The sequence below is a fragment of the Vigna unguiculata genome, chromosome 1, assembly GCF_037176805.1.
Source record: "Vigna unguiculata cultivar grain cowpea cultivar isolate G323 ecotype 2 chromosome 1, ASM3717680v1, whole genome shotgun sequence".
In the NCBI taxonomy this organism is placed as follows: Eukaryota; Viridiplantae; Streptophyta; class Magnoliopsida; order Fabales; family Fabaceae; genus Vigna; species Vigna unguiculata.
Genome location: NC_140792.1, coordinates 43641915 through 43667058, shown reverse-complemented (window position 1 = coordinate 43667058; position 25144 = coordinate 43641915). Strand labels below are relative to the sequence as shown.

Here is a 25144-nt window from a genome sequence, read left to right as displayed (position 1 = left end):
TTTTGACCATTGTTTTTTTTTTTGAAAAAAAAAAGGGAAAAATATTTGTCAGTTAGCTCAGGAAATTTTGTGTTCCTTGTCACAGTTGCATCGAGTTGTTTAGAATGAACTAGACCTGAAATTTTAATGGGAACAGATTCAAAAAAAAAAAAAAATAGTCTACGTACTACAATATATGTTAAAATTAGTATTTTATATTTTTTTTATCAATATCGATTATTTTCGCAGCTTACATGCTTTACAATTAGAATACAGAATTATAATCTCAATTTTTTTTATTTGTCTCGGACATTAATTTAGAATTTTAATCAATTTTCACTTTTACTGACTTCAAATTAAAATTTTGACACAAGTGTTATTCTATCATCTGCAGTTATATTATGTTGTAACTATCTTTTATTCTTCAGTAGGTTACACGGAGTGTATTCGCAACTTTTGATTTGTTGTTATCTTTTCAAATTTATTCAATTTTTAATATATAAAATAATAATAATATTTTGACCTACTTTTTTATTTATTTTAAATTTATTATTTTAATTATTTTTTAATTTTAATTTTTTATTATTTTAATAATGTAATATGATGATTTAAAAGTGATTGAATGATAAATTAAAAGTGAATAAAAAAAATAAATTAAAATATTATTATAAATATAAAACCAGACACCATTTGTGATAGTCCTTTTCTTAAGTGTCCATTTCAAGCCAAATTTTAATGTTTTTTTCATTTATTTTCATTGACAACAGTGTATATTTCATTTGTAATTAATTAATATATCGCAATCATATCCTAAATAGTAATCAAAATTCAAGTGACTTTGTTTCGAGTTAATTTTTACAGTGGCTACAATTATTTTTGTTTTAAAAGTTTAAAATTGTTATTTATTTACATATTATCATTTTTTAAAATTATATATATATATATATATATATATATATATATATATAAACTCTGTAGTGATGTAATTAAGTTTATTTATTTATCTTATTTGTACAAATGATTCCAGGTGTTTTGTTTATTTTTTGTAAATTATAATTGATATTATATGAAAAATATCACACACACTAAACTTATAGTTCTAATTATATATCAACAAATTTTATATGCTTTTAATGAAAATATTTGTACCTGAATTTTAATAATTGTTTAGAACTGATTTTTTTGATGTTCAATTTCAAAATATGGGTGCAAGTAATTTTCATTTAATACTTTTAAATAAATATAAAAAAATTATATTAGCTTCATCTTACTGAGTGTTAATATTTCATAATAAACTTCACCTTTGTAAGTCTCGCATCTTTCCCTAGTAATTAAATTTAACTTCATCTTTTCCACAATAACCTTTAAAAATTAACAAAAATATATCAATTGTGACAAACGTGTAAGTAGTTTTATAATTAAATCCGTATGAACAATACACTCTATGTAAACTACTGAAGAATAAAACATCAACCCATTCATAGCAGGGTGGAAACACTAGCTATGTTACAATACATATAGAAAATATGTGAGAATTAATTAAACCTTTTTGGTTTGCATAAACACTTTCTTTAGTGAGAGAATTCTTTTAGAGGGATTTAGGATTTCATATTTGCGTAGAGATTGAGTTTTCATATTCTCTTTTGTCTATCACTTTCTTATCTACGACCAATTGCAGATCCAACTACAGATAAAATAAAACCTTATTTCAAGCACCAGTACTCTAAAGAGAAATCTCAAGTGGGAATAATGAATAACTACACAAGAACAAGGTCTAAGAAAAAGCTCACACAAAAATGATTTTATTTAATATACAATCATTCTAAAATTTGAACATAAGAACTAAGAAAAAAAAAAAAAAAAGCTCCCCTCACTAACTAATATACAATTTACCGTGCCAAAGATATTTTCCTACAGTATAGTTTACGAAAAGTACAACAGATACAGATACAGAGACTAAGTGATGCTGATGCAGATGCTGAGTGTGCACCTGTGGTTGAGGACAAGGAATGTTACCACCTGATTTTTGGTTTCAGACTTGAGGGGGATAACGTGCTCTATATCAGACAACACTTTGAGGCAGGCAAGTAACTGTTGACGAAAAGTATTGTTTAGAACTGCATATGCATGTTCCGGTTTCTGCTGCCGTTGTGAAAAAACAGTTGGAAAGTGGAAGAAAGGTGAATTAGTTCAGAGCATAATGGACTCGTTCAAGAAGTTGAACCACCTGATTTACAGAAACATGGGGGGGTAGGAGTGGCTTCAAACTTGGTTTTGCTATATCAGGTGGCTCGGAAGACAAAATCATCTTTTGCTGCATACTTGTCAGCTCCAGAAACTGGGTTAACACGTCACCATCAAGTATCTTGGGCACTCCACCCTAATATAAATTAAATGTAAGAAAACATGCTTCGCAACATATTCTTTTCAATAGTTGTTTCTTTTAAAAATGCTTTATCAGGAAGCTATAAAAGGAATTTCCTTCAAATATGCTAAATCAAGAATCGAAGGGAAAAGAGAACGAATCAAAGATATGAACGGCAAAAATCTATTCCATGTAATGATAGAGTCAACCATATTCAATCAGTGGGAAATTATTTATTCTAAGAGGAAAATTGAAACGAAAATGAATCATCACATGATAATAAACTTAAGTGAAGTACTTACCCGAATTTCGCGACTGCGAAACTCATTATGATCATTTCCTAGAACAGGTGCGGTCAACTGATGGACAACAAGTCTTTCTTGGACAGCTTCTAATAACTCATATTCTTCCCTGTACACAGGATAAATGACGTTTCTCATACATATAAAAAACTAATATCTAAGCAAAAAGCACAAGATCCTCGCCTCCCAAAACTCGTCAATCCGCTGAAAGTTGCTAATTATATATGTTAATAAACAGCATCTAAAATTTTCAACAGTGCTGAAAGTATGGGTTTTAGGTACTGGGCATAGAGACTTCGTATATTCTATAATCCTAAAGGATACTCCAAGATACGGTTCATATATTCTAACAAACAGAACAGCATTACAAGTATGGTTTGCTGAAATAACATTTTTAACATTCAAATCTTCAAAATAAAGCAACACGCTCGTAAATGACACTCTACCAACAAAAATTGCCATTCCACAATCCCTCATCAATGACGGAATAAATATTAACAGCTAATGTATTATCCTTTTATCCATACATTCAGTTCAACTGAATCCTCAAAAGGCAATCTTATTCTCAGCAAATAACTGGCGCATGTGAAAATTTAGATGGAACTCAATGTTTCTACTTACTGTTTCATGTAAATTATCAAGGCTAAAACACTAAATGCAGTAAAGTTAAAAAAGAAAAAGCTCCTATATTGGAACACATGGTCAACCATATCATCATCAAGACAATAAAATATCTTAGTACAAGGATCACCCACATTCCACCCCATGTAAATTGGAACGCAGTAGCAAAAGATTGCGTCAGAAATTAGGGTGAAACTGTATGCACGTAATTATTTTCTATTATGATATCAATGATATACTCTATTATGATATCAATGATATACCAGTGTCAATGAGATGAAAATTTACACATAAATAGCATTGAAACAGAATTGTAGATTCAAGGTCTGAAGCATAAGTTAAGTTATTATTTTTTATCTTCTAACTCAGTATATATATATTTTTTTAATCAGCTCCAACCCAGAATATTGTTCATTCCAGGTACTATGGTTCCCTTCCCTTCTATTATTCTCTGCCTCTAATTGATTCCCCACTACTCAGCCCCGAGGCTCTTGTACATATGTAGGTAGTTATGCCTACATTACATGCAAGTCGTGCCATTCAGGGTTCTAAATCCCTGCTCGAAGTATTTAGAAGGTGGCGAAAAAAGTCTGCAGATTTACACTGGCAATTTAATTGTCATAACATCAACGAGGAATAACTCATTTTAAGAAATAAGAAAAGGTTCCGGTACAATACCAAAAATACAGCTTTAGAAATGGGCATGAAATGCAAAATAACATAGAAGGGTGCCATATTTTTGCTTGATTATCTTAACATCACAACTTTTGAGAAAATCTCTTGGTTTGCCTCAAAAAGGTAATAAATGAATTTCTTTTTAATAAAACTCATCCATGCTTTTAAAATGGACCAAGGACCCCAAAATGTTTGAAGTCCTTATTTGGTCAGACCCTGGAAAGCTAGAAATCTATCTCAACCAACATCATGCAAGATAAAAAGTTCAGAATGACCAAACTGAACCCAACTAATGTTCACCTGGATATTTATAGAGTTACTGACAACATATATTGGTACCTTGATAAAGGGATGAAGATCATTATGCTTCCTAACAAGGTACTGGCAATAATAGTATTTTGTAGTGAATCAACATTTGTCTTGGGGCCATTGCCGCCTTGCAAAACATCATCAGCTGGAAGTCTGTATGAATATGAGCCCTGAGTAACAAAACATCAATTATGTATAAATTACCGGAAAAGCAAATTAAAAGGAGAGGGGATGAGTACATGTAAATTGACGAGTTACAGAACAAGTCATCACTAAATCAAAGAACAAAATGCTCAACATGAAAGATCATCAATGTTCTTCTAAGAGCAAAGAAGCTAATCCAAAGTATAGAATCACCCAAAATATAACGCCAAAATACATGAAATAGTAATGAATGGGGCTTGTGAAAGATAGCACAGTCCTTCTGGTTTAGGTAGTGCTATTGGTTGCACCAATCACAAAACATATATAGACCATAAAGTATGAGCTGCTGCATCAAGACATTTGATGAGTCATTGCAAATATTTTTTTGGAAAACATCTCAAAGAGATTAACCTTTTTTATATCATATTTATAAATAACAGTGTAAGGTAATGCTTTGTAAGCAATAATTCTAGGATTCAAGTCCATGTATCTCTGTCTTTATTGGTGAATAGCATTATTTCCATTATCATAGAATCAGAATGCCAGAGAACACCTTTGGAGCGTATAACATACAAAGAAGAAAGGACTACAGTTGAAAGAATAAAACAAAAAGGTTTTTGTTTGGTATTTTGAGTCACGTATGAAGACATGCTCTAGCACAGTTCACAATTGGATAGCAGACAATTATAATTGAACAAGTGCTTAACGAGTAGAGTCTCATGTAATATCAAAACTATCTCTAGAAGAGTGATTCACATCACTATTACAGTGATCGATTATAGCACATTACATCAGCACTGGGCAACCTTTGCTTCAAACAAATCAAATTTTCTATAAAAGCTACGAGATTTAAGGCATATTAATACCCATTCTTCCAGGAAATTTAAAGGATATACCTTCTGGACGCTCAAGGCAATCTCAGCCATGAAATAAGCACAGCTTAGTGTCATGTTGCATTCAGTACTTGCATTGTCTGGTGCAGGTCACCAATAATAAAATATGGTTAGAATCTTACTTTCAAGTGGAATATAAAAAATGAACAAATAGCTTTAAGCTTGCTAAAAGCATAAAAATAGCCTCTCTTTTTTTCAAAATCTTAACCAGCATTGCAATATGACACGGGCAATACTAACATATCACATTCTATTAAAGATAAAATCATTTACACCATTAAGCATGATACAAACAACACAATTCCAGTCACACCATGAAAACTGGGTGGTACTGAAGCTTTGAAAAAAACTTGTTACCATACACAAACTACAAGGTCTTACACTCTTATTCGTATTTTAAAATGAAATTGCATTGATTCCACCATTCATTAGGAAGACCACTATGTGTATTACATAAGCAGGCAAAATATTTAACAGAAATTAATATGACGTTCTTCTATTTCATTCAAACATAACAAACAGAAGTAACAGAAATGGGATATTTTGATTAGTATCAACTTGCAAAACATTATAGTTTATATTTTGAAAACCCAGGTACCAAAGAAAACAAAACATTAAATATTAAACCCTAGAATTGAATTGCACAAGGAAAAGCATACCTTCCAAATGATTTGAACATAAAATAGCAATGCCTCCTTTCCGATCCGAAACAACAGCTGTATCAGCATCCATCAAAATGCAATCAGCAACTAACCTTCGTGATGGATCACAGCAAAGTTGCTCCAATTTTCTAGCTTCCTAGCATAGAAGATACAAACTAAACAAGTTCAGCAGCACTCTGACTTTTCTAAAATGAAGAAACGTTATAAAAATAACAATATCAATCATAAACTAATAAACATACAAGATAACTTCTATTTTGTAAACAAAGATTTCATTAAGATGGAATGGAAGACAAAGAATTGAAAGAAGGGGTCCTCAAAACTGAAGAAATTGAGGCTGAAAACTAAAAAGAAAGTGGTTCATAACACGAAACATGCAATGCATACCGACGAGTGCTTCTCTTTTTGCACCTCAATCATAACACAACAATTTTAATACAAATGGAAATGAAATAAGAGGCCCAAAAAATATAGAGTCTTTAAGAAGGAAAGGAGTACAAAGGATAACTCTAATATTTAGTTTAGTCCTTTAATTTAGTTTGAAAAATAAATACACTGCAGACAGCCATCACCACTCACCTCATGATAAGAAAATAAAATGATTCCATCACGACAATCACCAACTGCAATTCTTGTAAAATGTGCACTCAAAGATGTTATCATGTGGTGCGTCCTTCCCATAGCATACCTTCTCACTCTTTGAGGATTGTCATTAGGGAAACCACAAACATAGAACTGAATAGCAAGAAAGTAACCTGATGAGAAGACTCTATAAAGCAAATGAAGATAACAGATACAAAACCTTCTGATTTGGGACCATTTTGGGAAAGTTAGGAAAGTGACAAGTGACAGAACGTGTTAGATATATTGTTAGATATCTTATCTTTATTTTCTATATTCAGTTTCTTTGTTATTATTCTTTATTTTGTATATTAGGCTTAGCCCATATGTCCTTTATTATAAATACATTATCCTGTGTGTATTTTTTACACAAGAGGAAGATTAATCTCAAACCTATTTCACTATATTCAATAGAATGAATGGAGAAAAAAGCAAGAGATTTGCTACTTACAGCATTGCCAGCAGATGCCAAGAAGTAACGATCAAGATAAGGACAGATTTTAAAAACCACCCCCTGCCATTTCGTTGCATAAGCCAATCGGAACTGCCATACTTCATTTTCATCAAGTTTGATGCCATCAGAACTATTATCATCGGGACTGCTGCCAAGGCTGCTGCTCGACAACTGTTCAGGAGCATATGAAACAATTTCATGGAATGGTGAAGTTTTTTGAGATGATGACCCTCCCTTTGAACAGAACGTCATCGAACCACTATCAGAATTTTGCACATGAACAAGACAAAGAACAAGAAGACGACCCTTGCAACTGCCAAAGAAGCAACCTATTAGAATATGGTAATCAATATGAAGCGCATAAATTTCAAGAACGGTATGCACATATTAACCTTTCACCACCATACATGCCATACAGGGTTATCAAAGTAAATATAAGCACTGTTTTACAGTCCCACACACATGTTCTTCATACAAAACTATACAGGACATGGAACCTGATATTTTCTTTCTCATGGAGAAAACTCTAAACAAAAGTTAATTGGTTCAGCATACGCCAGCTCTTAATCAGAAAAATGCAGACATTCTGACCAAACCCCTCCTGTCAGATTTTTACATTAAGCCTACATATTTGGTAAAGCTACTAGGTTCAATGCTTCTTGCGAAATATTAGTATCTTATTTCCCTCTTGTAAATTCTTTATGCATTAATTATCTTTGTAATACTCCTGAATATAAGTAGACCATTCTGCTGGGTGCAAAATACATTCAAGCATAATCAGAAAACTGCATCTCATTCTTCCACATAAAGATTCCAGGAGACCACCTGTTCAAACCTATGTGGAAAGGAGGAGAACCGTTCAGAAAGACTACAGTGTACTCTTACGCAAACTTACATTTGAGACTTCAATGAACAAAAAGTTCAACTGAGTTCCCACACTTCTTGATGTAAGGGCGATAAGGTATGTGATGGAGCTGGTGTTTACTGGTTATTACCTGAAGCTTCATTAATCAATTATACTGCGTATCTTTTATTGATTGCAATATTGCACACTAGTGGGACTCAGTTGTCACTGAAGCATGAATCAAACTCTTCTTTTCGAGAGTCGAGATGTGTACACTCTTGAGAAGGAACTTTCAAGAAGCTCATCAGCAGCTCAGCTCGTTTGAAGTCATAAAAAGCCATGTGCAGTTCAGGGAAAATTGGTAGCTAGCAGTTTCACAATTTGATAGTAAAAAGGAAAGAAATTCCTACCAATGAGCTTGTGAATTTAAAGCAAACAAGGAAATTCAAAATACAAGGAAACCTAAATGTCATACCTTTCAGCTTCACCACTGGGCATTATTGCTGGACCAGAAGACAGACTAGTTCCAACAACAAGCACTTGCTCACTTCCAACTCTTATTAATTCCATGGATTTTCCTGTTTCTCCAAGTTCAAGTCTAAAAGACGACACTACTGATCCACTTAGGGGATCCACACAACATATGTCAGACAAACATGTACCACAATTCAGTTCAGTCCTCATCACTAGCAACATTTTGCTTTCATCGTGATACAGGACCTTCCTAGGAGTGCCCTCTAAATGAAACTTCTGCATATTAAGTCTCTTGCTGTGAACCATCTCCACCTAAAGTATCAAGTCATAAATACAGTACAAGTCAAAACAGGAAAACAATAAGAACCACATAAAGCATAAAACTAGAAATGAAAACAGTGGTTATTTTTTGGAGAGCAAAGTCAGCAAAATAGGGAAGAGAAGTCAGTTGTATGACCAAAAAGCTATATGTTTCTCATTTTGAATTGAGTATGTAATGTAAACCTAAATCATATTAATTAACGGAACTTATCAGTTTCAGACTGAAAATCAACTAATATTTGGAAGACAAGATCTTAGAATGAAGCCGCATCCTCTGGTTTATGGGAATTCAAACGCAGAAAACAGTAGAGAAGATAACTAACACAACACAATGGTTTCTCCAGACCAGGGAATACCACCACCCAAAACTTCTCATAATTTTACATTGAATAATGTTGTTTGTACATCTAATTTTACAACAATGAGAAAGAATAAAACGAGAGAAATTTGGGATGAAATGGGTGATCCGATGGAGATTGAAAGAAAAAATGTTTTATAAACTGCTGTATGAACTACAACTTTTACCTAACAATTTCCTCCCCTCACTCGGCCCCCACTCATTTCTCATCCTCCCTCCCACACTTGCAAATCTCCCCCAATTATTGCTATCCACTCTCTTGTTACCAGCTGTCCATTTGCATAACTAATTTCTCATCTGACTTTCCCCAACCAAAATTATTATAATATGCACCCTTTCCCATCTCAAACCACCCGTATACATGTTTTGATGGTGAGCCCCAAGGGTGTGATATTATCCTCTTATTCCCAAAAAATAGGAACAATAACCTAGTAGACACCATTAAGAAACAGGAACAGCAAAAATTAAGAAATGAAATGAGACAATCTAACAAAATTATGGTATATTCACCACCACAAAAGTTAAAATATTGATAGTAATCGCAACAAATATATCTCAAGATTTCTCAGTGCATTTAAATATACCATCTGCAAGTATCTTCAATGCAATAAGTTACAAAAGAAAGTGCAACCAAAGAAATAAAGGAACAAAAAAATATGGCAGCAAGGAATGCTGTCATATGATTTTCTTACCAGATGTAAACAGTTTTCTGCAACAAACAATATTCCTTTTGGACAATCAACAGAGCAAACAGGAGTCACATGTGTGGAAGGTTGAAATGAGATAGAAGTATACGAAAGGCTATGTCTTGCACTATGCAATAACCAAGGCCTATCACTAAGAGCAATTATATCAGCATCCAGTGTGTCACCTAGTGGCACCAAGAAAACTGGAGTAATGCCAATGCGTCGAATGGCAATCAATTGAAGTGTTGAAGGAAGGTCGTTTCTCTTGCCTAAAGCATTACTTGCAGAATTTACCAAATTTATAGAAGATAAAGCAGTATCCACCATATTTATTGGTGATGATGGACATGGTTCCACCGGCCACTCAAAGCGGAGGAGCATTCCATTCCTCAATCCAACAAGAACATAATACTTATCAACAAATACAAGTCGTACATCTTGAGGTACACAACCACTGATGGCAGTCCCTATTGTATTTGTCAATGAAATTGTCCCACAAGCAACTACTGTAATTCCTCCACCTGGTGCATAAAACCAAATTTCCACAGAGGGCCTGTGTGTACCGATAACAAAGGTTTTACTGATGTCCACTCCACTTTGGAAAGAAGAGATGGTACTATTATTTGCTGAAATGGATGAATTTGATGGTTTTTGCTCAATTTCTTGTCCAGGGATGGAAATGCATGATAATTCATTCTGCAGTACCAAATGTTGCATTTCATAAATTTCATATTGATAAGCTGATAGCAATCTAACCCCAAGGATAAACAAAAAGCATGGGTTAGAGGTTGACACAACTATGAAATTATGCCCAACTGCCCCCAGACTGATACTCACATTGTCTGGAGACCAAGATGTGGAAATAGGAGAGGGCAAAGGGATACCTTCAGAATGAGCAGCTTTAGTGGGCAAACAAAGCTTAACAGTATATCGGTGGATCTGAACAAGTACACCATCAGTCACAAGGCCACATGCCAGAGTACAGACATTAGGTTCGAAACCAACTGAATCAGTCACATCAGTAAAACTTAAGCCAACTGACAATATTCTGGTTTCCTCAACAAAAGATAGAACTAGAAAAGAATGATGTGAATCAGTAATTTTCATTCTGACAGTCCAAGTACCAGTTACCCCTTGGTATATAGAAGCAGTCCTGTGTAGATTTTCCACATTAATACCATTTCGAATTATCCGTAATGACCCCTCTGGAGCCACACCACAGCAAGCAAACATTTGATCATGCTTCTCATCACGATAATCTACAACTGCCATATCCAAGATTGGTGCAATGTTTTGAATAGGGTTTGTATAGCATAGCCTTCCATCTTCCAATTTAAGGACCACACCATCCCCCATTTCCACAAGGGCAGCTACATATCCACCTTCAACCCACAAAAGTGCTTTACACGGCAAACCTTTATAGAGACACTCAGACAGATTAACTTTAGGGCCTTCAGAATCAAAAAGAACTTCCATCATAAAAAACTCCCCAGTATCTACACAGAAGATCATCCTAGGATCTCTATTATTTTCAGGTCCCCAACTCCATGAGCATATGTACTTGTAGCTTGAATTAGCACCACCATTGTCACTGTCTATGCACATAGGATCATAATCGCTCAGTTCCAACAAAGCACAGGCAGCAACATTAAAGCGTTCATCGTCAACATCATGTAATTTACAAGAGTCATCCACATAAGTCTGCTCTTCCATGGCATTAGGCAAAATGTTCAAGTTAGTCTTATAAATACAGGATGGGTTGCGGGGATCTCTAAGATCCATCAAGAGAACATCACCAGTCCTGAACAGGAATGCAAGTCCCCCGGAGTTAGGAACTTCAGCAATGTCATATGCCAGAGGACCAGCTTCAGCATACTGAGAAATACAAAGTACTTTGTGTGCTTTAACATTCCATTCCAATAATAGCAATTCATTTTGAAGGGCTCCCCTCCTGTAGTGCAAAAAAATGCATGTTTCAGTGAGTACACAGCAGAAACAGAAGATAACTTCCATCACGGAGGTGTATTCAAGACAGAATAAACTAGTGAGAGTGGCCAACATTGTATCACCTCACCATACCTATTTATAATAACAGCAAGTACAGGATTCTGCTCCTTGCTTGGTTGTCTGGAATCTTGTGAAATGAAGCAGATGCTCCAAATGGTACCACAGATACTGGTTCTTTGGATGCTTCTGGAAGAACTTGCAGTTCCTTCACTTTCCGAAGGATATACAATTCTCTAGAATTAAGCAAAAAAGGTCACAAGTATATTTCTTCAGGCATCAATCAAATTATCAAAATTAGACAAAATTTAAAAAAATACAAATAAGATAACAATATATACTGTTACAGCATGAAAGAAAAAGAAATGAAAGGTTAGTAAAGGAAACCAATACATTAGAACCTTCAAAATTCAATCTCTTCAAAGATCCACCAAAAATCATGCCCTATATGTGTCTCTAGTTTATAGCCAATACCACCTTTAAAATAAAACAGTCATCTCCCATATTCATATACAGATTTTGCTAACACACATAAAGCACACTGACATGCAGCTTTTCTAAAATGAAGGATGGTATAGTAACTTTAGACCTCATCAATGATATCACCACTGGACATTGACATAGAAAACAAAGCCAGCCGATCTTCATATGCACTAGAAGCAACAAAACAACCACTGCAGAAAGAGAAATATAGGAATTAGTAATATTCACCAAAAAGGTTTACCATGCTTTTTTTCGTTTGTCATTGAACATTGTTAAATATAAAACTATTCATGAGCCTTCATCCAACATCTTAAGCTTTTAGATGAGTAAGACCTTGACAGGATACCAAACCTATTTAACCATGAGGTTAAAAGTTCAATCATTGATGCTTCGAAACTTATAAATTAAAGTTGATTACCCACACAAGGTGGGACCAAGGAATGTACATGCTTTCAAGCGCAAGGGACTCTTGTATCAAAGGCCATGCTAGACATAAAATAATTCATGACCCTTCACCTAATGGGTTCAGTTTTTTAGAGAGTTCGCCAAGAACAAATGTAATCCTGAAATTACTCTATTGCTTACACAAGAACATATCATAGCAAAAAAATTATGAAAATAGATCTCTAGTGTGTTAACAATACGAGTCACCTAACCAGTTACGATACGAGTCACCTAACCAACGGTGAAATAATTCACTAGCATTAGTGACTGGTGTACTGGAAGGATTTAAATTTAATCTACGGGTGCAGTGATAAAGCTTAATACTATGTATTAGAATTTAGGATGGAGTCTAATTAAACCCTATAAAAACAAATTTGTAAGATGATATTTGTACCTCACATATACTTTTGCTATATTTCTAAAAGATAAGGAATCTCCAACACATCCTTCTCACACCAATGACTAGATATCTCAAGGGACTGGATGTTTGTAAGTTGTCTAATAGTGACTAGCTAATAAGCCCAACAAACCTGGTATTGGTAAATTTTGATACTATACTATGTGAAAATTTAGGATTGAGCTTAACCCAACTCTACAAAATCCTACAAAGTCAACTAGAAAAGTTAAATTTGCACTCAAAATATATACTCTATTTAACCATATCAATAAAGGAGAATCACCAACACTATGAACAAAACATATGAAGACACATGTTTACAGATGGTTAAAAGAATTTACTGGAAGCTAAGTGATAAGTGTATTACTAAAAAACCTCATATTGAGAAGGTTTATGATAGAAGGAAGTGGGGTACAACAGGGAGGGACCATGTTTCTTGAATTACATGGAGGATTCTTTCTTTTATTTTCCTTCTTTTTCTTTCAATAAAAGTTCCCTTATTTTTCTTCCCCTTAAACTTCTACCATTTAGGTATGACAATCCACTACTAAGCACATCTCAATCCTATATAGCAAACTGACCATGCCTTCCCTCAATACCACTGTATACCATGAAAATTCTCTTGGGAGCATACAGTTGGAAAAAAGATTTTTTAGCAGACAAGAGCTTCTTCAATGTTCTTTTTCCAAGTACCATAAACACTCACTTGGTATAGTTAGGTTCAATACATCTTAAGAACTAGGGGTATTTAAATTCTTCTCTTGTAAATTGTTTTGGCTTTAGTTATCTTTGTCCCTTTTATATAAATAAGTCCAATTTACTGGGTGGAAAAAACACTTCAGCACAGGCAGAAAATTTTCCCTTCTCATTACTCACATTGTATTAGAGCTCCCAATCCAAGGGGGACGGACTCTGCTTCAAAATAAAAATCCATAGAAGGTCTGACCATGCTCTTGAAACTGCCAGACATTAAAAAATTCAACTAGAATTCCAGTAACTTCCGGTCACCACCAAAATTTTCTGGCAGCTGCTTGGCATGTTTTACAGGTAAGTTTTGCTCCAATGTCTCTATGATTTATGGCTGGTGCAAGTCCAACTAATATCATTACCTGTTCAATATGAACAAGTACTGAGCTTTTTTTTTTCATTTTTGTTTCTTTCTGGTTGAAGCTACTCAATCATCAACAAGGACAATAGGAACCTGCGCTAGGATTTCAACCTAAGCTGCTAGTTTTCTTCTTTATGAAATGGGTTAAATATGATTTTGGTCCCTCAAGTTTCAGTGAAATTTGGAATTAGTCCCTCTTCAAAACTTTCAACTAATTTAGTCATTCATCTTTAAAAATGCATGAATTTAGTCCTTTTAACCAAATTTTGTTAAGTTTATCTGATGTTTCAAGCGCATTTCATCATAGTATTTGAATTATTTATACCGTTTGACACATTTTTGCTTCAATGTTAACTCAAATTTTATCATAAAATGCGTTTAAAATGTCAAATAAACTTAACAAAATTTGGTAAGAAGGACTAAATTCATGCATTTATAAAGATAAAAGACTAAATTGGTATAAAGTTTCGAAGAGGGATTAATTCCAAAATTCACTGATACTTGAGGGATCAAAAACATATTTAACCCTTATGAAATTTTAATTGCTTCAACAAATACTTCACACATCTATATGCAATTACTTATCATAACTGAACTCAACTAAGCTTGCATCTGACCATAGGGTTTTCTTGGACAATTTGATCTCTAGACTCTGCGAAGGTGAGATTGCAAACTCAGTTAATTATTACAAAGAGTTAGTCTGGTAAAACTAGTGACTATTTTTCAGCAGGAGGAGGTGGAAAGGGTAAGAACTTTTCTCATAAGCTTGAAAAACATCATGTACTTGTACTATGGCATGTCTAAATATGTTTTCACTATCATTTGGATTTAATGTCTCAACCATCTTTCTCATTGATTTGCACTTTTTTATTCCATAGTTGCAAACCATATAATTCCCTCATGTAATAATTTCTCCACATATTCAGCTTGTCCCAGCAATAACAAAAAATAGGTGCGGCATGCTTGTATCAGTAGTTGCCATAGGAAATGTTAAAATATACAACCTTCAAAGATGTTCATGCTCAAAACTTATCCATGATCCTCGTTTCCATACAAAGATATTTACAAAACGTTAAAGCCTCAAATGGGCTATACGGGGTCAGAAGGGAATATGGTTTCTACAATTGTCTCGTGAGCCCAGAATTTAGAAGGTTTACACTAAGGGGGATAGAGGGAACATAGAAGAATGATGAATTGGAAGTAAGAGCGAAAGGGAGGAAGGCTGTTAGTTATTGAATAGTTGAATGTGTTTTATTGAATAGTTATTAAACTGGTCCAATCTGCCAGATTCAAAGAACAGAGAGCAACAAACTAAGGAGATCAATACAAATAAACCCAAGGGAAGAAGATGGAGGCAAAAGTAGCAGCTCAAGAAAATTAAGTAGCCAGTCTCAGATCTACTCTGGGAGAAATGGTATAAGGCATGAGCACCAGGAGAAGTTAATGGAGAAGTTGACAAAGGTCATGGAGAAATTACCTTCTTCATCAGGATGGAAGAAGCTTCAAGGGAATTTTATGGATGACCTCTTACAATAGGTGAAAAAGGTGGAACTACTGATGTTCAACAGAGAAGATTCAACTGTTTGGATAGCTCAAGCAGAATTTAGTACTTCCTAGTGATGGAGACAAGTCCAAATGTTCAAGTGAACCTCGCATGGTTGTGTATGGAAGGATCCACAGTCGCAAAGAATCCTAATATGACTTGGAAACAACTCAAATATGAATTTCTTGAAACATAGATAGATGAGCAATGCCACAGCTTAGTGTTCTTCAGCAAGTATGGAGTCTAGCTGAGATGAGTGCATACAGGAGTTTGAACAGTTAACAGTCCGGGTAAAATTACTGCCCAACAACCAATACTTTTGGTATTTCATTCATGGATTGAAATAATAATGAATCTAGCAAGGGCAATCAAGAGTGAATCATAGGATCAGACTCCATTTAAATAAGGGATGAGACTTCCAGGAATAAGGGAAATTTCGGGTTGGGTTCTGCTACACAAAATGGGCCATTTAACTCAGGTGGCACACGTATTTTATAAGTATTTAAATATGATTACAAAAGTAGATTTAAGATCTGGAGATCCTATCAGCCATGTTACCTGTTTATCATTAACCAAAGTAATTTATGTGGTTGACCTAGAAGCTCAAGTAGACCAATTATGATGAGGACTTCCTTATTGTTTTGCAATATGCAAAACGAGTAATATATGCCTACAGAATGGAACTAGAACACATAACTGAGAGATGTTAAAAAAGACAAAGTAAATGCTTTCCAAAAATTTCTGTGACCAGAAAATACATCACCTGGAATCAACGGCTAACCTTCTTCCAGGAAGATCCATTGGGTTTCCAGGAATAGACATCTGTATATGTGTTACAGAAACAAACCTACAAAGATGCATAACTAAATTAAAAAATCATACAAATTAATTATTGTTGGGTTAAATAAACTTTCAGTACTGCCAAAATTGATCCATCATAATAAAATTGGTACCTCCAAAAAAAATTCCTTTTTTTTATGCTCAACAATTAATAAATATGTGAATTTGATCCCTACAATTATTCTGTTACTTTGGAATTAATGGAATAGACATACTGATTTGATAGTGTCATACGCCACATACTTGAAAATAACTTAATAGAATGCTTGCAAGCCAACATTAATAAAGTTACTCTCAAGACCAATTTCAATATGGATCAATTTCGTAGGTGCCAAAATCTTATTTAATATCTTTTTTTCCACTAAATAAAGTTTCTGTCTTGTAATGAACAGTTCTGATGTTCTAAACATGCACTAATGAACCAAAACTGGAAACACTCGACCATAATGTCTTGTACCAATCCAGTGAAAAAGAGAAGAGACGAAGACAGGGCAAGCAAACCTGTGCATTTCATTGCAAAACGTGAGCAACGACAGCTTCCCAGAATCGGATGTAGCAACCAAAAGGTCTTTACCCCACAGCTACAGAACCAAACAAAAAGGACTAAATAAAACCAACCTCGGCATATAAAAGTAATCCACTCACAACAACAAATAACTTCATCGGTTCAAAACAGTCAGATACAATGGTTTCCTTAGTAGCAAACCGAGCAACACACCTGAGGATCACGTGCACGAAACTTCTCGTTCCAAGGCAATATGGCAAGATCTTTGATGGTGCCAAAGACGGGCTGATCACACACAGATTGCACATTCCCATCATCCTCAATAACCACCAATTCAATAGACGTCTCCTGAAATAACAAATAAACAGGAGCAACACAACATGTCATCCCAATCTCAATCAAATCAAAATAATATAACAAGAGAACACACACGGCTTGGCTCGGCTCGGCTCAGTTCAGTCAATTACACCAAATACAAGACCTACTCTACACTGCAGCGTTTAGTGGCAACACATCATAAGCTAGGTTTTCCGTAATGTGCGAAACAAAGAGACAAAAAGGGAAAATAGAAAGAGAAGAAGCTCACCTTGCCGAAAACGATATCATTTGAGGAGGGAGAACGAATGTGAGCGTAGAGAACCTGAAGAACGACGCTTCCTCTGAGGACGCATTTGGAGAGGTAGTAGCGCGAGGCGGAGGAAGAAGAAGAGGGACCAGACTTTGCCGAAGAGCATTCCTCTTCGGAAACCGCCATTTCCGAATAGTTGCCCCTTAGGTTTGAGTTGAGCGATTGATTGAATTTGGTAGCTGAGAAATTGAAGAGTCGGAATAGCGTTCATCGAGAGTTGGATAACATGGTGACGACGGTGAGGATGATGCACGCACGCAAAAAAAAAAAACACACACACACAGTTCCAAGTTCAGTAGATGAAGATGAAGGAGGAGGAGAAGAGGGCTCCTTTACTTTCGTTTTCGTATTTTTCCTTCATTCATGTCTCAGCAACAAACAAAATCGAGACACACACTTTTTCTTTTTTTTATTTATCGGGTTAAATATAAATTTTTTCTCAAAAATTTCACTAAATTTTGAAATTAGTCTTTTTTTAAATTTTATATCAATTTAGTCATTTATGTTTGGAAATATGTGGATTTAGTCCTTCTTACCAATTTTTGTTAAGTTTATTTAATATTTTAAACGCATTTTATGATAATATTTTAGTTAACATTAAAGCGAAAATGTGTCAAATGGTGTAAACAATTCAAATACTATTATGAAATGCGTTTGAAACATCAAATAAACTAAACAAAATTTAGTTAAAAGGACTAAATTCATGTATTTTTTAAAATGAAAGACTATATTGGTCGAAAGTTTTAAAGAGGGACTAATTACAAATTTCACTAAACTCGAGGGACAAAAACATATTTAACCCTTATTTATTTATTTATTTATACGATTTATATATACATATCTCTTTTAATTTAATTGTATATATTGTATATATTTTCGTTTATCATGGTTTTGCTAATTTTATTCAATTTTATTGAAAATATACAAAAACTTTTTAATGTGCAAATGGTTAATATTTGATTTTTAATTGTTTTATACGCTGTAGTACAATAAGAAAATGTCACAAAATAATTTTTAAAAATCTTACAATAAGAATAAATGTAAAATAAAGTGAAATCTGAAAATTGTTTAAAAATATATTAAAATAAAATTTAGTATAAAATGCTGCAATTATTATTAATACTTTTCCCACATATATATTTTATATTAAAAGCTCAAATAAATTTCAAGTTTTAATTATTTCTAGTTTTAGTTTTCAGTTTTTTTTTTAAATTAAATATCTAATGAATTATGCCATTTTAGTTTAGCTCATAACAAATATTTTTTATATTCTGGTTTTTTTATTTTGAATTTTATTCTTAAAATAATTTTTATTGCTTCCTTTATTTTTTATAACAAATTATGTTTATACGGGTGTTTTGATGCACACGGAAAATAGATTTGTCGTAAATAATAAATTAGATTTAAACAAAAATAGTTATGTTATTGTCATTTAAATTCAAAAGAAAAACTAAATACTCGAAATAAAAATGTATCGCATATTAAAAAATTTAAACTTATTTATACATATGCAAATAGTTAATATTTGATTTTGATATATTTTTTCAAATTTGGTTGAAATATGAATGCTACTGTCAGAATTAATATTAGTTACTTATGTTATTTAGAATTGCGGAAAGAAATAAATCGACTATGTCATTTCATACTGATTCAATTTCATAATTTCGTAACATTTAGAACATAGTTCAAATCCGAATATGGGCACAAGTTACGTTATAGTATAAAAATATCATTAAATAATATACTGGAGTAATAATAACAATGAAGATAACAATATAATATTAATTTGTTGATTAAAAACGGTATTTGTATTATAAAGGTTATGAAATTATTCTCACCTGAATCTATTGATGTGAGAGTGTTGTTGGGTGGTACATGGTTGAGTTCGCTCATATAATTTTCATAAATTTTGTGAATAATACTATCACTATTAAATTTTTCATACACATTTAATTACGAGCCGAAAATCCCATTTACAGTATTTTATATATGATTCACATACATTAAATTTTATTTAGTTTTTTAGATGTTTAAAAGTGACTTCAACAAAAGATAAAGTCTCATTATAACATTTCATCTAATAATTTAATATTATTAAACAAAATTTTAAATATTGATAAAATAAAATGGATAGCTTCGAGAATAGAGTATTAATATAATTATCTAAACAATAACAATAAGAATATAAATATATACAGAAGTAAGCACATGATCTAAGAGTTTTTTAAAAAGTCACACAAACATAAACTGTCTCACATTTAATAGAGGTTACTTTGCAGTTTCAACGCTAATCAATAGAAAGTTGTCTTTATTTCTGTTTTGCTTGAATCGGTCAAAATAATATGTCTCCAACGGTCTCACATTATTTTAAATAAGTTAAATGTTTACGTCTTTTATTTTTTACCGATCAAAATAATACGTATTACTAATCATTTAGAAATAAGTGATATTAACTATATAATAGACAAAAAAATTTAAAAATTTTCATAAATATGAAATAAATTGAATGACAAGATAGAAAATCTAAAAATAGTTTAAAATTTTATTAAACGACCTAACATATAGTAACAAAAGTAAAATATAAATAAACATTTTTTCACCAACTTAAATAAAAATACACAATATGTTAAAAGAAGATGAAGCGTGTTTAAATCAATAACTTTTTCGTATTTATTCTGTCACAGTAAAGTAACTACTGTAAAAATAATCAAACAAGTATTTACTTTCTTGCGTTATTTAATGGTATGTATTATGTACTCTTTTATTATAATAGTCTTATTTATCTATAACTAGTTATTCTAATCATTATTCTTTTTATTCACTAACAGTTTTCTCTTTCTCTATTTATTTTATTTTATTTTTAATAAATATAAATTTATTTTATATAAATTAATATATATTAATACATACTAATATAATATAATATATATATATATATATATATATTTGAAAAATACATAGAGACGAAATAGCATCTATATTTACAGTAATGAACATTAATATTATTCTTGAGAAATTATTTGTTAGAGAATGGATCTTGCATGAAATTATTTATTATAAAAATCAATAATAGCATCATGTATATTGTGCGTAATATAATATTTAATTGTTAGTTTGTATGTTTTTATATAATATATTTCAAATTTATAAAAGGATAGAAAATTATAAGATAACATAATTTTAATTATTTATAATTTCAAAAGTTTATTGAAAAAGACAGACAGTTTAAAAATAATCTCCTAATCTCCTAGTTATATATTACCATTTGATAATATAAGAAAAATATTTATATATCAATTTCAACTTTAAAATTAAAAGTAAAGTTTAACAGTTGTTCTGCCAATATTTTATTGCAGATTAATATAAAGAATAAATGTCATCAATGAGAATTTGTGTTTAAAAATTTAAACAAAGTAAACATTTTGTCTCTATATTTTTATATGTATAATATTATACATTTTGTATCACAATATTATATCATTCCCATCACTGATTAATTAATGTATACTATTAGTATAATATTAGATTGAGTGCTGTTTTGTTAACATTGACATGTTAACCATCAATTAACATAATTAATTAATAAACAGTAGAAACTTTGAGAGAGAAAATCGGAAAATTAATTAATAAAATAATATTTATTTAAAATACTACATTTTCAAATAACATTTATTCAAAATAACTTTGATTAATAAAAACTAATAAAATTATATATGTCTAAATTTATCAATTTTTTAAAGGTTTGCAAGAGCTACTAAATTTCTAATTTTATAAAATAAAAATAGTAAAAGAAAAATTGTATGGCTAAGATAAAGAATTGATAATAAAGGGAAGGGAAGGAGGTTGTGGCGTTTCATCATCTAAAATATTGAATGTTCTTTCAACATTGAATTTCTACAATAAAAACCAAAACCAGAAACCCAACATTTTAGATCGGAACATTGTATGTCGGTATGTTTTGTTCCTATCGTAATATCCTTTGAACATTCAAAATTTTGTATGTAGAAATTGCATGTTTCGTGCAATCATAAACATATTTCAAGTGTATCATACTTTTAGAAATTAACTTTTGTGATTACCATCTCCTAACAATGTAAGTTCATCTTTCATATTTGGGATTCTAATTAACGATGATGCATGATGATATCCAGAATTTCAAATTATGAAATATGTATGAATAATGATATTTTGATTCACTTTATTTGAAATGGGTCAAAATAACATTATTTACTATGTATTTAGTAATGTGGATTAGATCTTACGATCTTTTAATCAATTAATAGTTGGTCATTTCGTAAACAATACATGGTAACGATTTATCCTTAAAATTATTGTGTGTAGATATTACCAACTATGGACATGCCTACCATTGATGTGGACCTTGGGCCAGAGAAGTTAGAAGATGAAAAGCAAGCAGGTCCATTGTTGCATTGTGATCTTTGTGATACAGAAGTGATTCATAAGTTGGCACAAATGTTCCTTCCAGGTCTAGCTAGTGCTTGTGTTGATAACACATCAGGAGATCTTTTTAAGACAGCAGGTTCGATAGCTGTTGATATAAGGAAGGAGATGATAGAGTATCTTACCCAAAGAAGTGAATCGTTTGTTGCAGAGTCTGTTATATTAGAAGGTGGTCCAGACGGTGAAGTTTCAGACCATCCTTATGATATAATTTCTAACCTAGTTGATGACTTTGCAAGTTCAAAGAGGAATTTGTTTAGTAGGGTTTCTGGATGGCTACTGAGTGAAAAGAGGGAAGATAATATAGAAGATTTTGTTCAAGAGATGGAAGTGAATGGGTTTTGGACACTCGAGCGGAGGGAAAAAATTGCAGAAACTTTGTTAAAAAATGTTGACTTTGAAAACTCATATCATTGCAGCATGAGTTTTAATTCTGCAGAAGATCTTGCCAATCACCTAGATGATTGCAACTTTAGATCTATAATATGTGAAAATGAGGGGTGTAATTCTAGGTTTTGTGCATCTCATTTGAAGGATCATGATTCGACTTGTCCTTTCAAGATAATTCCATGCGAACAGAAGTGTCCTGCAAACATCATGAGACGTGAGATGGACCGACATTGTATAACTGTTTGTCCGATGAAGCTTGTAAATTGTCCTTTTTATGCTATCGGTTGTCGATCAGCCGTTGCACAATGTATGATTGAAAAACATCGTTCGGATGATATTAATTCTCACTTGTGGCACTTCCTTAAAGGGATTTACAAAGAAGCATCTGGAGATGATCTCACTCGACGAGTGGAAGAAATTATACAGGTTAGTATGTATAAGTAATATAATTAGCCTAAAGCTTTATTTCACTAAAAATTCAGTATTATTTGTTCTTAACTAAAAATTTTAGTTGTAAAATTTTTAAGCCTAAATCTATGTTTTTACTATGATTATTAAGATCCATAAAAAATATTTATATTATAAACTATGTGTTTATCCATCAATATAGTTTACAATGAAACATTTTTTTGAAATTATTTGTACAAAAAGATATGTTATAAATAAATAATGTAATTTATGATTAAGAGTATAATGGAAGAAAATCATTGTCTTTACATTGTAGAAAAATATTTAAATAGTAAAAGACAAAAAATAATTAGTTATTATATTGACTTACTTATACATTATTTTATAAATTAAAAATTATTGGTATCTAAAATAGTTTTAGACTAACATACAATTTTAAATTAAATAATAAGTTTTTACATTATTTATAAAGTATCCCATTGAATAATATTGGATGTAACATAATTGCATCCACTTTAAAGTTTTGACTTAGTCATGTTTAAGTATAATTCTAAAAATTGTATTATGATTTGTAATATTATTGTCATAATGTTATTATTTAAAATAACTTATCTATCAAGGTGGAATTTGACAATATTTTACATTTTGTCTCATATATTACATGTATTTATTGTGAGTATTTATCAACATCAAGAATGAGCAAAGACTAACATAAAAGAGGAATTATCTCAATTTGACCTTAAAAACTTACTTATAATAAAATTGATAACTTTCATCATTAGTAATAATTTATGTTGTCCATTATCTATTTGTCAAATGATGTCATATTTTTTATTTTATTACAGTGAGTACTTAGATTTTTAGTTTTGTATGATAGGCATCGCCAAACAATCGTTTAACAGAGGCTCGAGATGCAAGATCTTTGAGCTTTGTTGTCAAGGATATTGAAGCTAAGCTAGAACCTTTCAAAGTAACTGTTGTGGATAAAAGTAATGAAAAGACCGAAGACAAGAATGGTGAAGAAGAAGGCGGGGAAAATAATACGAACAATAGTGAAAGAAGCATAGATACTTCAGATATGTCCAATTCATCAGATAAAGTTGAAGTGAGTGATACACAAAATGCATCAGATAAAGTTGAAGTGAGTAATACACAAAATGCATCAAATAAAATTGAAGTGAGTGATACACAAAATGCATCAGATAAAGTTGAAGTGAGTGATACAAATAATGCATCAGATAAAGTTGAAGTGAGTGATACAAATAATGCATCAGATAAAGTTGAGGTGACTGATACACAGAATGCACCAGATAAAGTTGAAGTGAGTGATACAAAGAATGCATCAGATAAAGTTGAAGTGAGTGATACACAAAATACAACACAAAATGAAGATAATAAGCCTAGTTATGTTGAAAATGAAGATCACGAAGAAAGGACACAAACTTCAAATATGATTAATGTATCTGATACTACTAAAACTGACCTCTTGGATGACAATAATAAAGATGTTGCAACTACCAAATTAACAACTAAGGCAGATGATGAAGAGAGCTCTCAAACACTCAACACAAATATATCCAATGAGGAAGTTGGTGTAAAAAATGAGGACGGTGCAGAGAATAACACTATAAGCAAATCCATTGAAGACAATGAGCAAATATTAAACGAAGATAGTAAATTCGAAGATAAGGACGATGATCAAAATATACATAATTCAAAAATAGAGATCAAGGGTGGTGCAGAGAATAATATCAAGAACAAAGATACTGAAGATGACAACTAAAGCAATACACAAAAACTTCAAATGTGCAAAGCTTATGAGATATAATTGCAATGGTATAAGATATATCATTAATGGTAATATATGTAAAGGAGCAATAGAAAGAGAACCTTTATTCAAATTTTCAATAATGTACTTTTACTAAATATATCTTTACATGTAGGAAAATGATTTCAACTTTTGTAATAAATGACAACATGTTTATTTTTCTTTTTTGTCAAAACTCTGATATCATTATTGATTATTCCCGTCCTTTTCTTTTTTATGATTATTCACACTTCATTATATAATTTTTCACTTTTAGCTATACACTTTATGTAACTAAATTTATTTATATTTATGTTATTTTTGCTAGCATCATTATTATTTTTCATTAACTAATGTATAGTAACTTCCACCCAAAAATAAACATCTATTAATCCAATATCACATCTCTTTGTTAACA

The 25144-nt window shown here is 31.9% G+C and overlaps 2 protein-coding genes across 4 annotated transcripts; one reads left to right on the top strand and one right to left on the bottom strand.

Moving 5' to 3' along the window:
* Positions 1-1754: 1754 nt before the first annotated feature.
* LOC114163540 (Cleavage and polyadenylation specificity factor (CPSF) A subunit protein) lies at positions 1755-18040 on the bottom strand. 2 transcript variants are annotated; one of them, XM_028047846.2, is made up of 15 exons: positions 17619-18037; positions 17246-17380; positions 17029-17108; positions 16451-16534; positions 12302-12386; positions 11788-11948; positions 9715-11659; positions 8345-8655; positions 7023-7338; positions 6530-6685; positions 5948-6086; positions 5292-5368; positions 4282-4421; positions 2647-2755; positions 1755-2359 (listed from the first exon to the last, which is right to left on the bottom strand). In XM_028047846.2, the coding sequence occupies exons 1-15, from the start codon at positions 17784-17786 to the stop codon at positions 2165-2167; spliced, it is 4101 nt and encodes a 1366-aa protein (XP_027903647.2). In that variant the 5' UTR covers positions 17787-18037; the 3' UTR covers positions 1755-2164. The 2 variants fall into 2 exon arrangements, 1 of the variants encoding a protein (XP_027903647.2); XR_014995405.1 differs by lacking the exons at positions 1755-2359; positions 2647-2755 and having other exon boundaries at positions 4339-4421; positions 5948-6082; positions 17619-18040.
* Positions 18041-21510: 3470 nt separating this feature from the next.
* On the top strand, positions 21511-24906 carry LOC114191006 (uncharacterized). 2 transcript variants are annotated; one of them, XM_085667150.1, is made up of 3 exons: positions 21511-21611; positions 22002-22937; positions 23797-24906. In XM_085667150.1, the coding sequence occupies exons 1-3, from the start codon at positions 21606-21608 to the stop codon at positions 24700-24702; spliced, it is 1848 nt and encodes a 615-aa protein (XP_085523276.1). In that variant the 5' UTR covers positions 21511-21605; the 3' UTR covers positions 24703-24906. The 2 variants fall into 2 exon arrangements, with proteins under 2 accessions (XP_085523276.1, XP_027935929.1); XM_028080128.2 differs by having other exon boundaries at positions 21598-21753.
* The last annotated feature ends 238 nt before the right edge of the window (positions 24907-25144 follow it).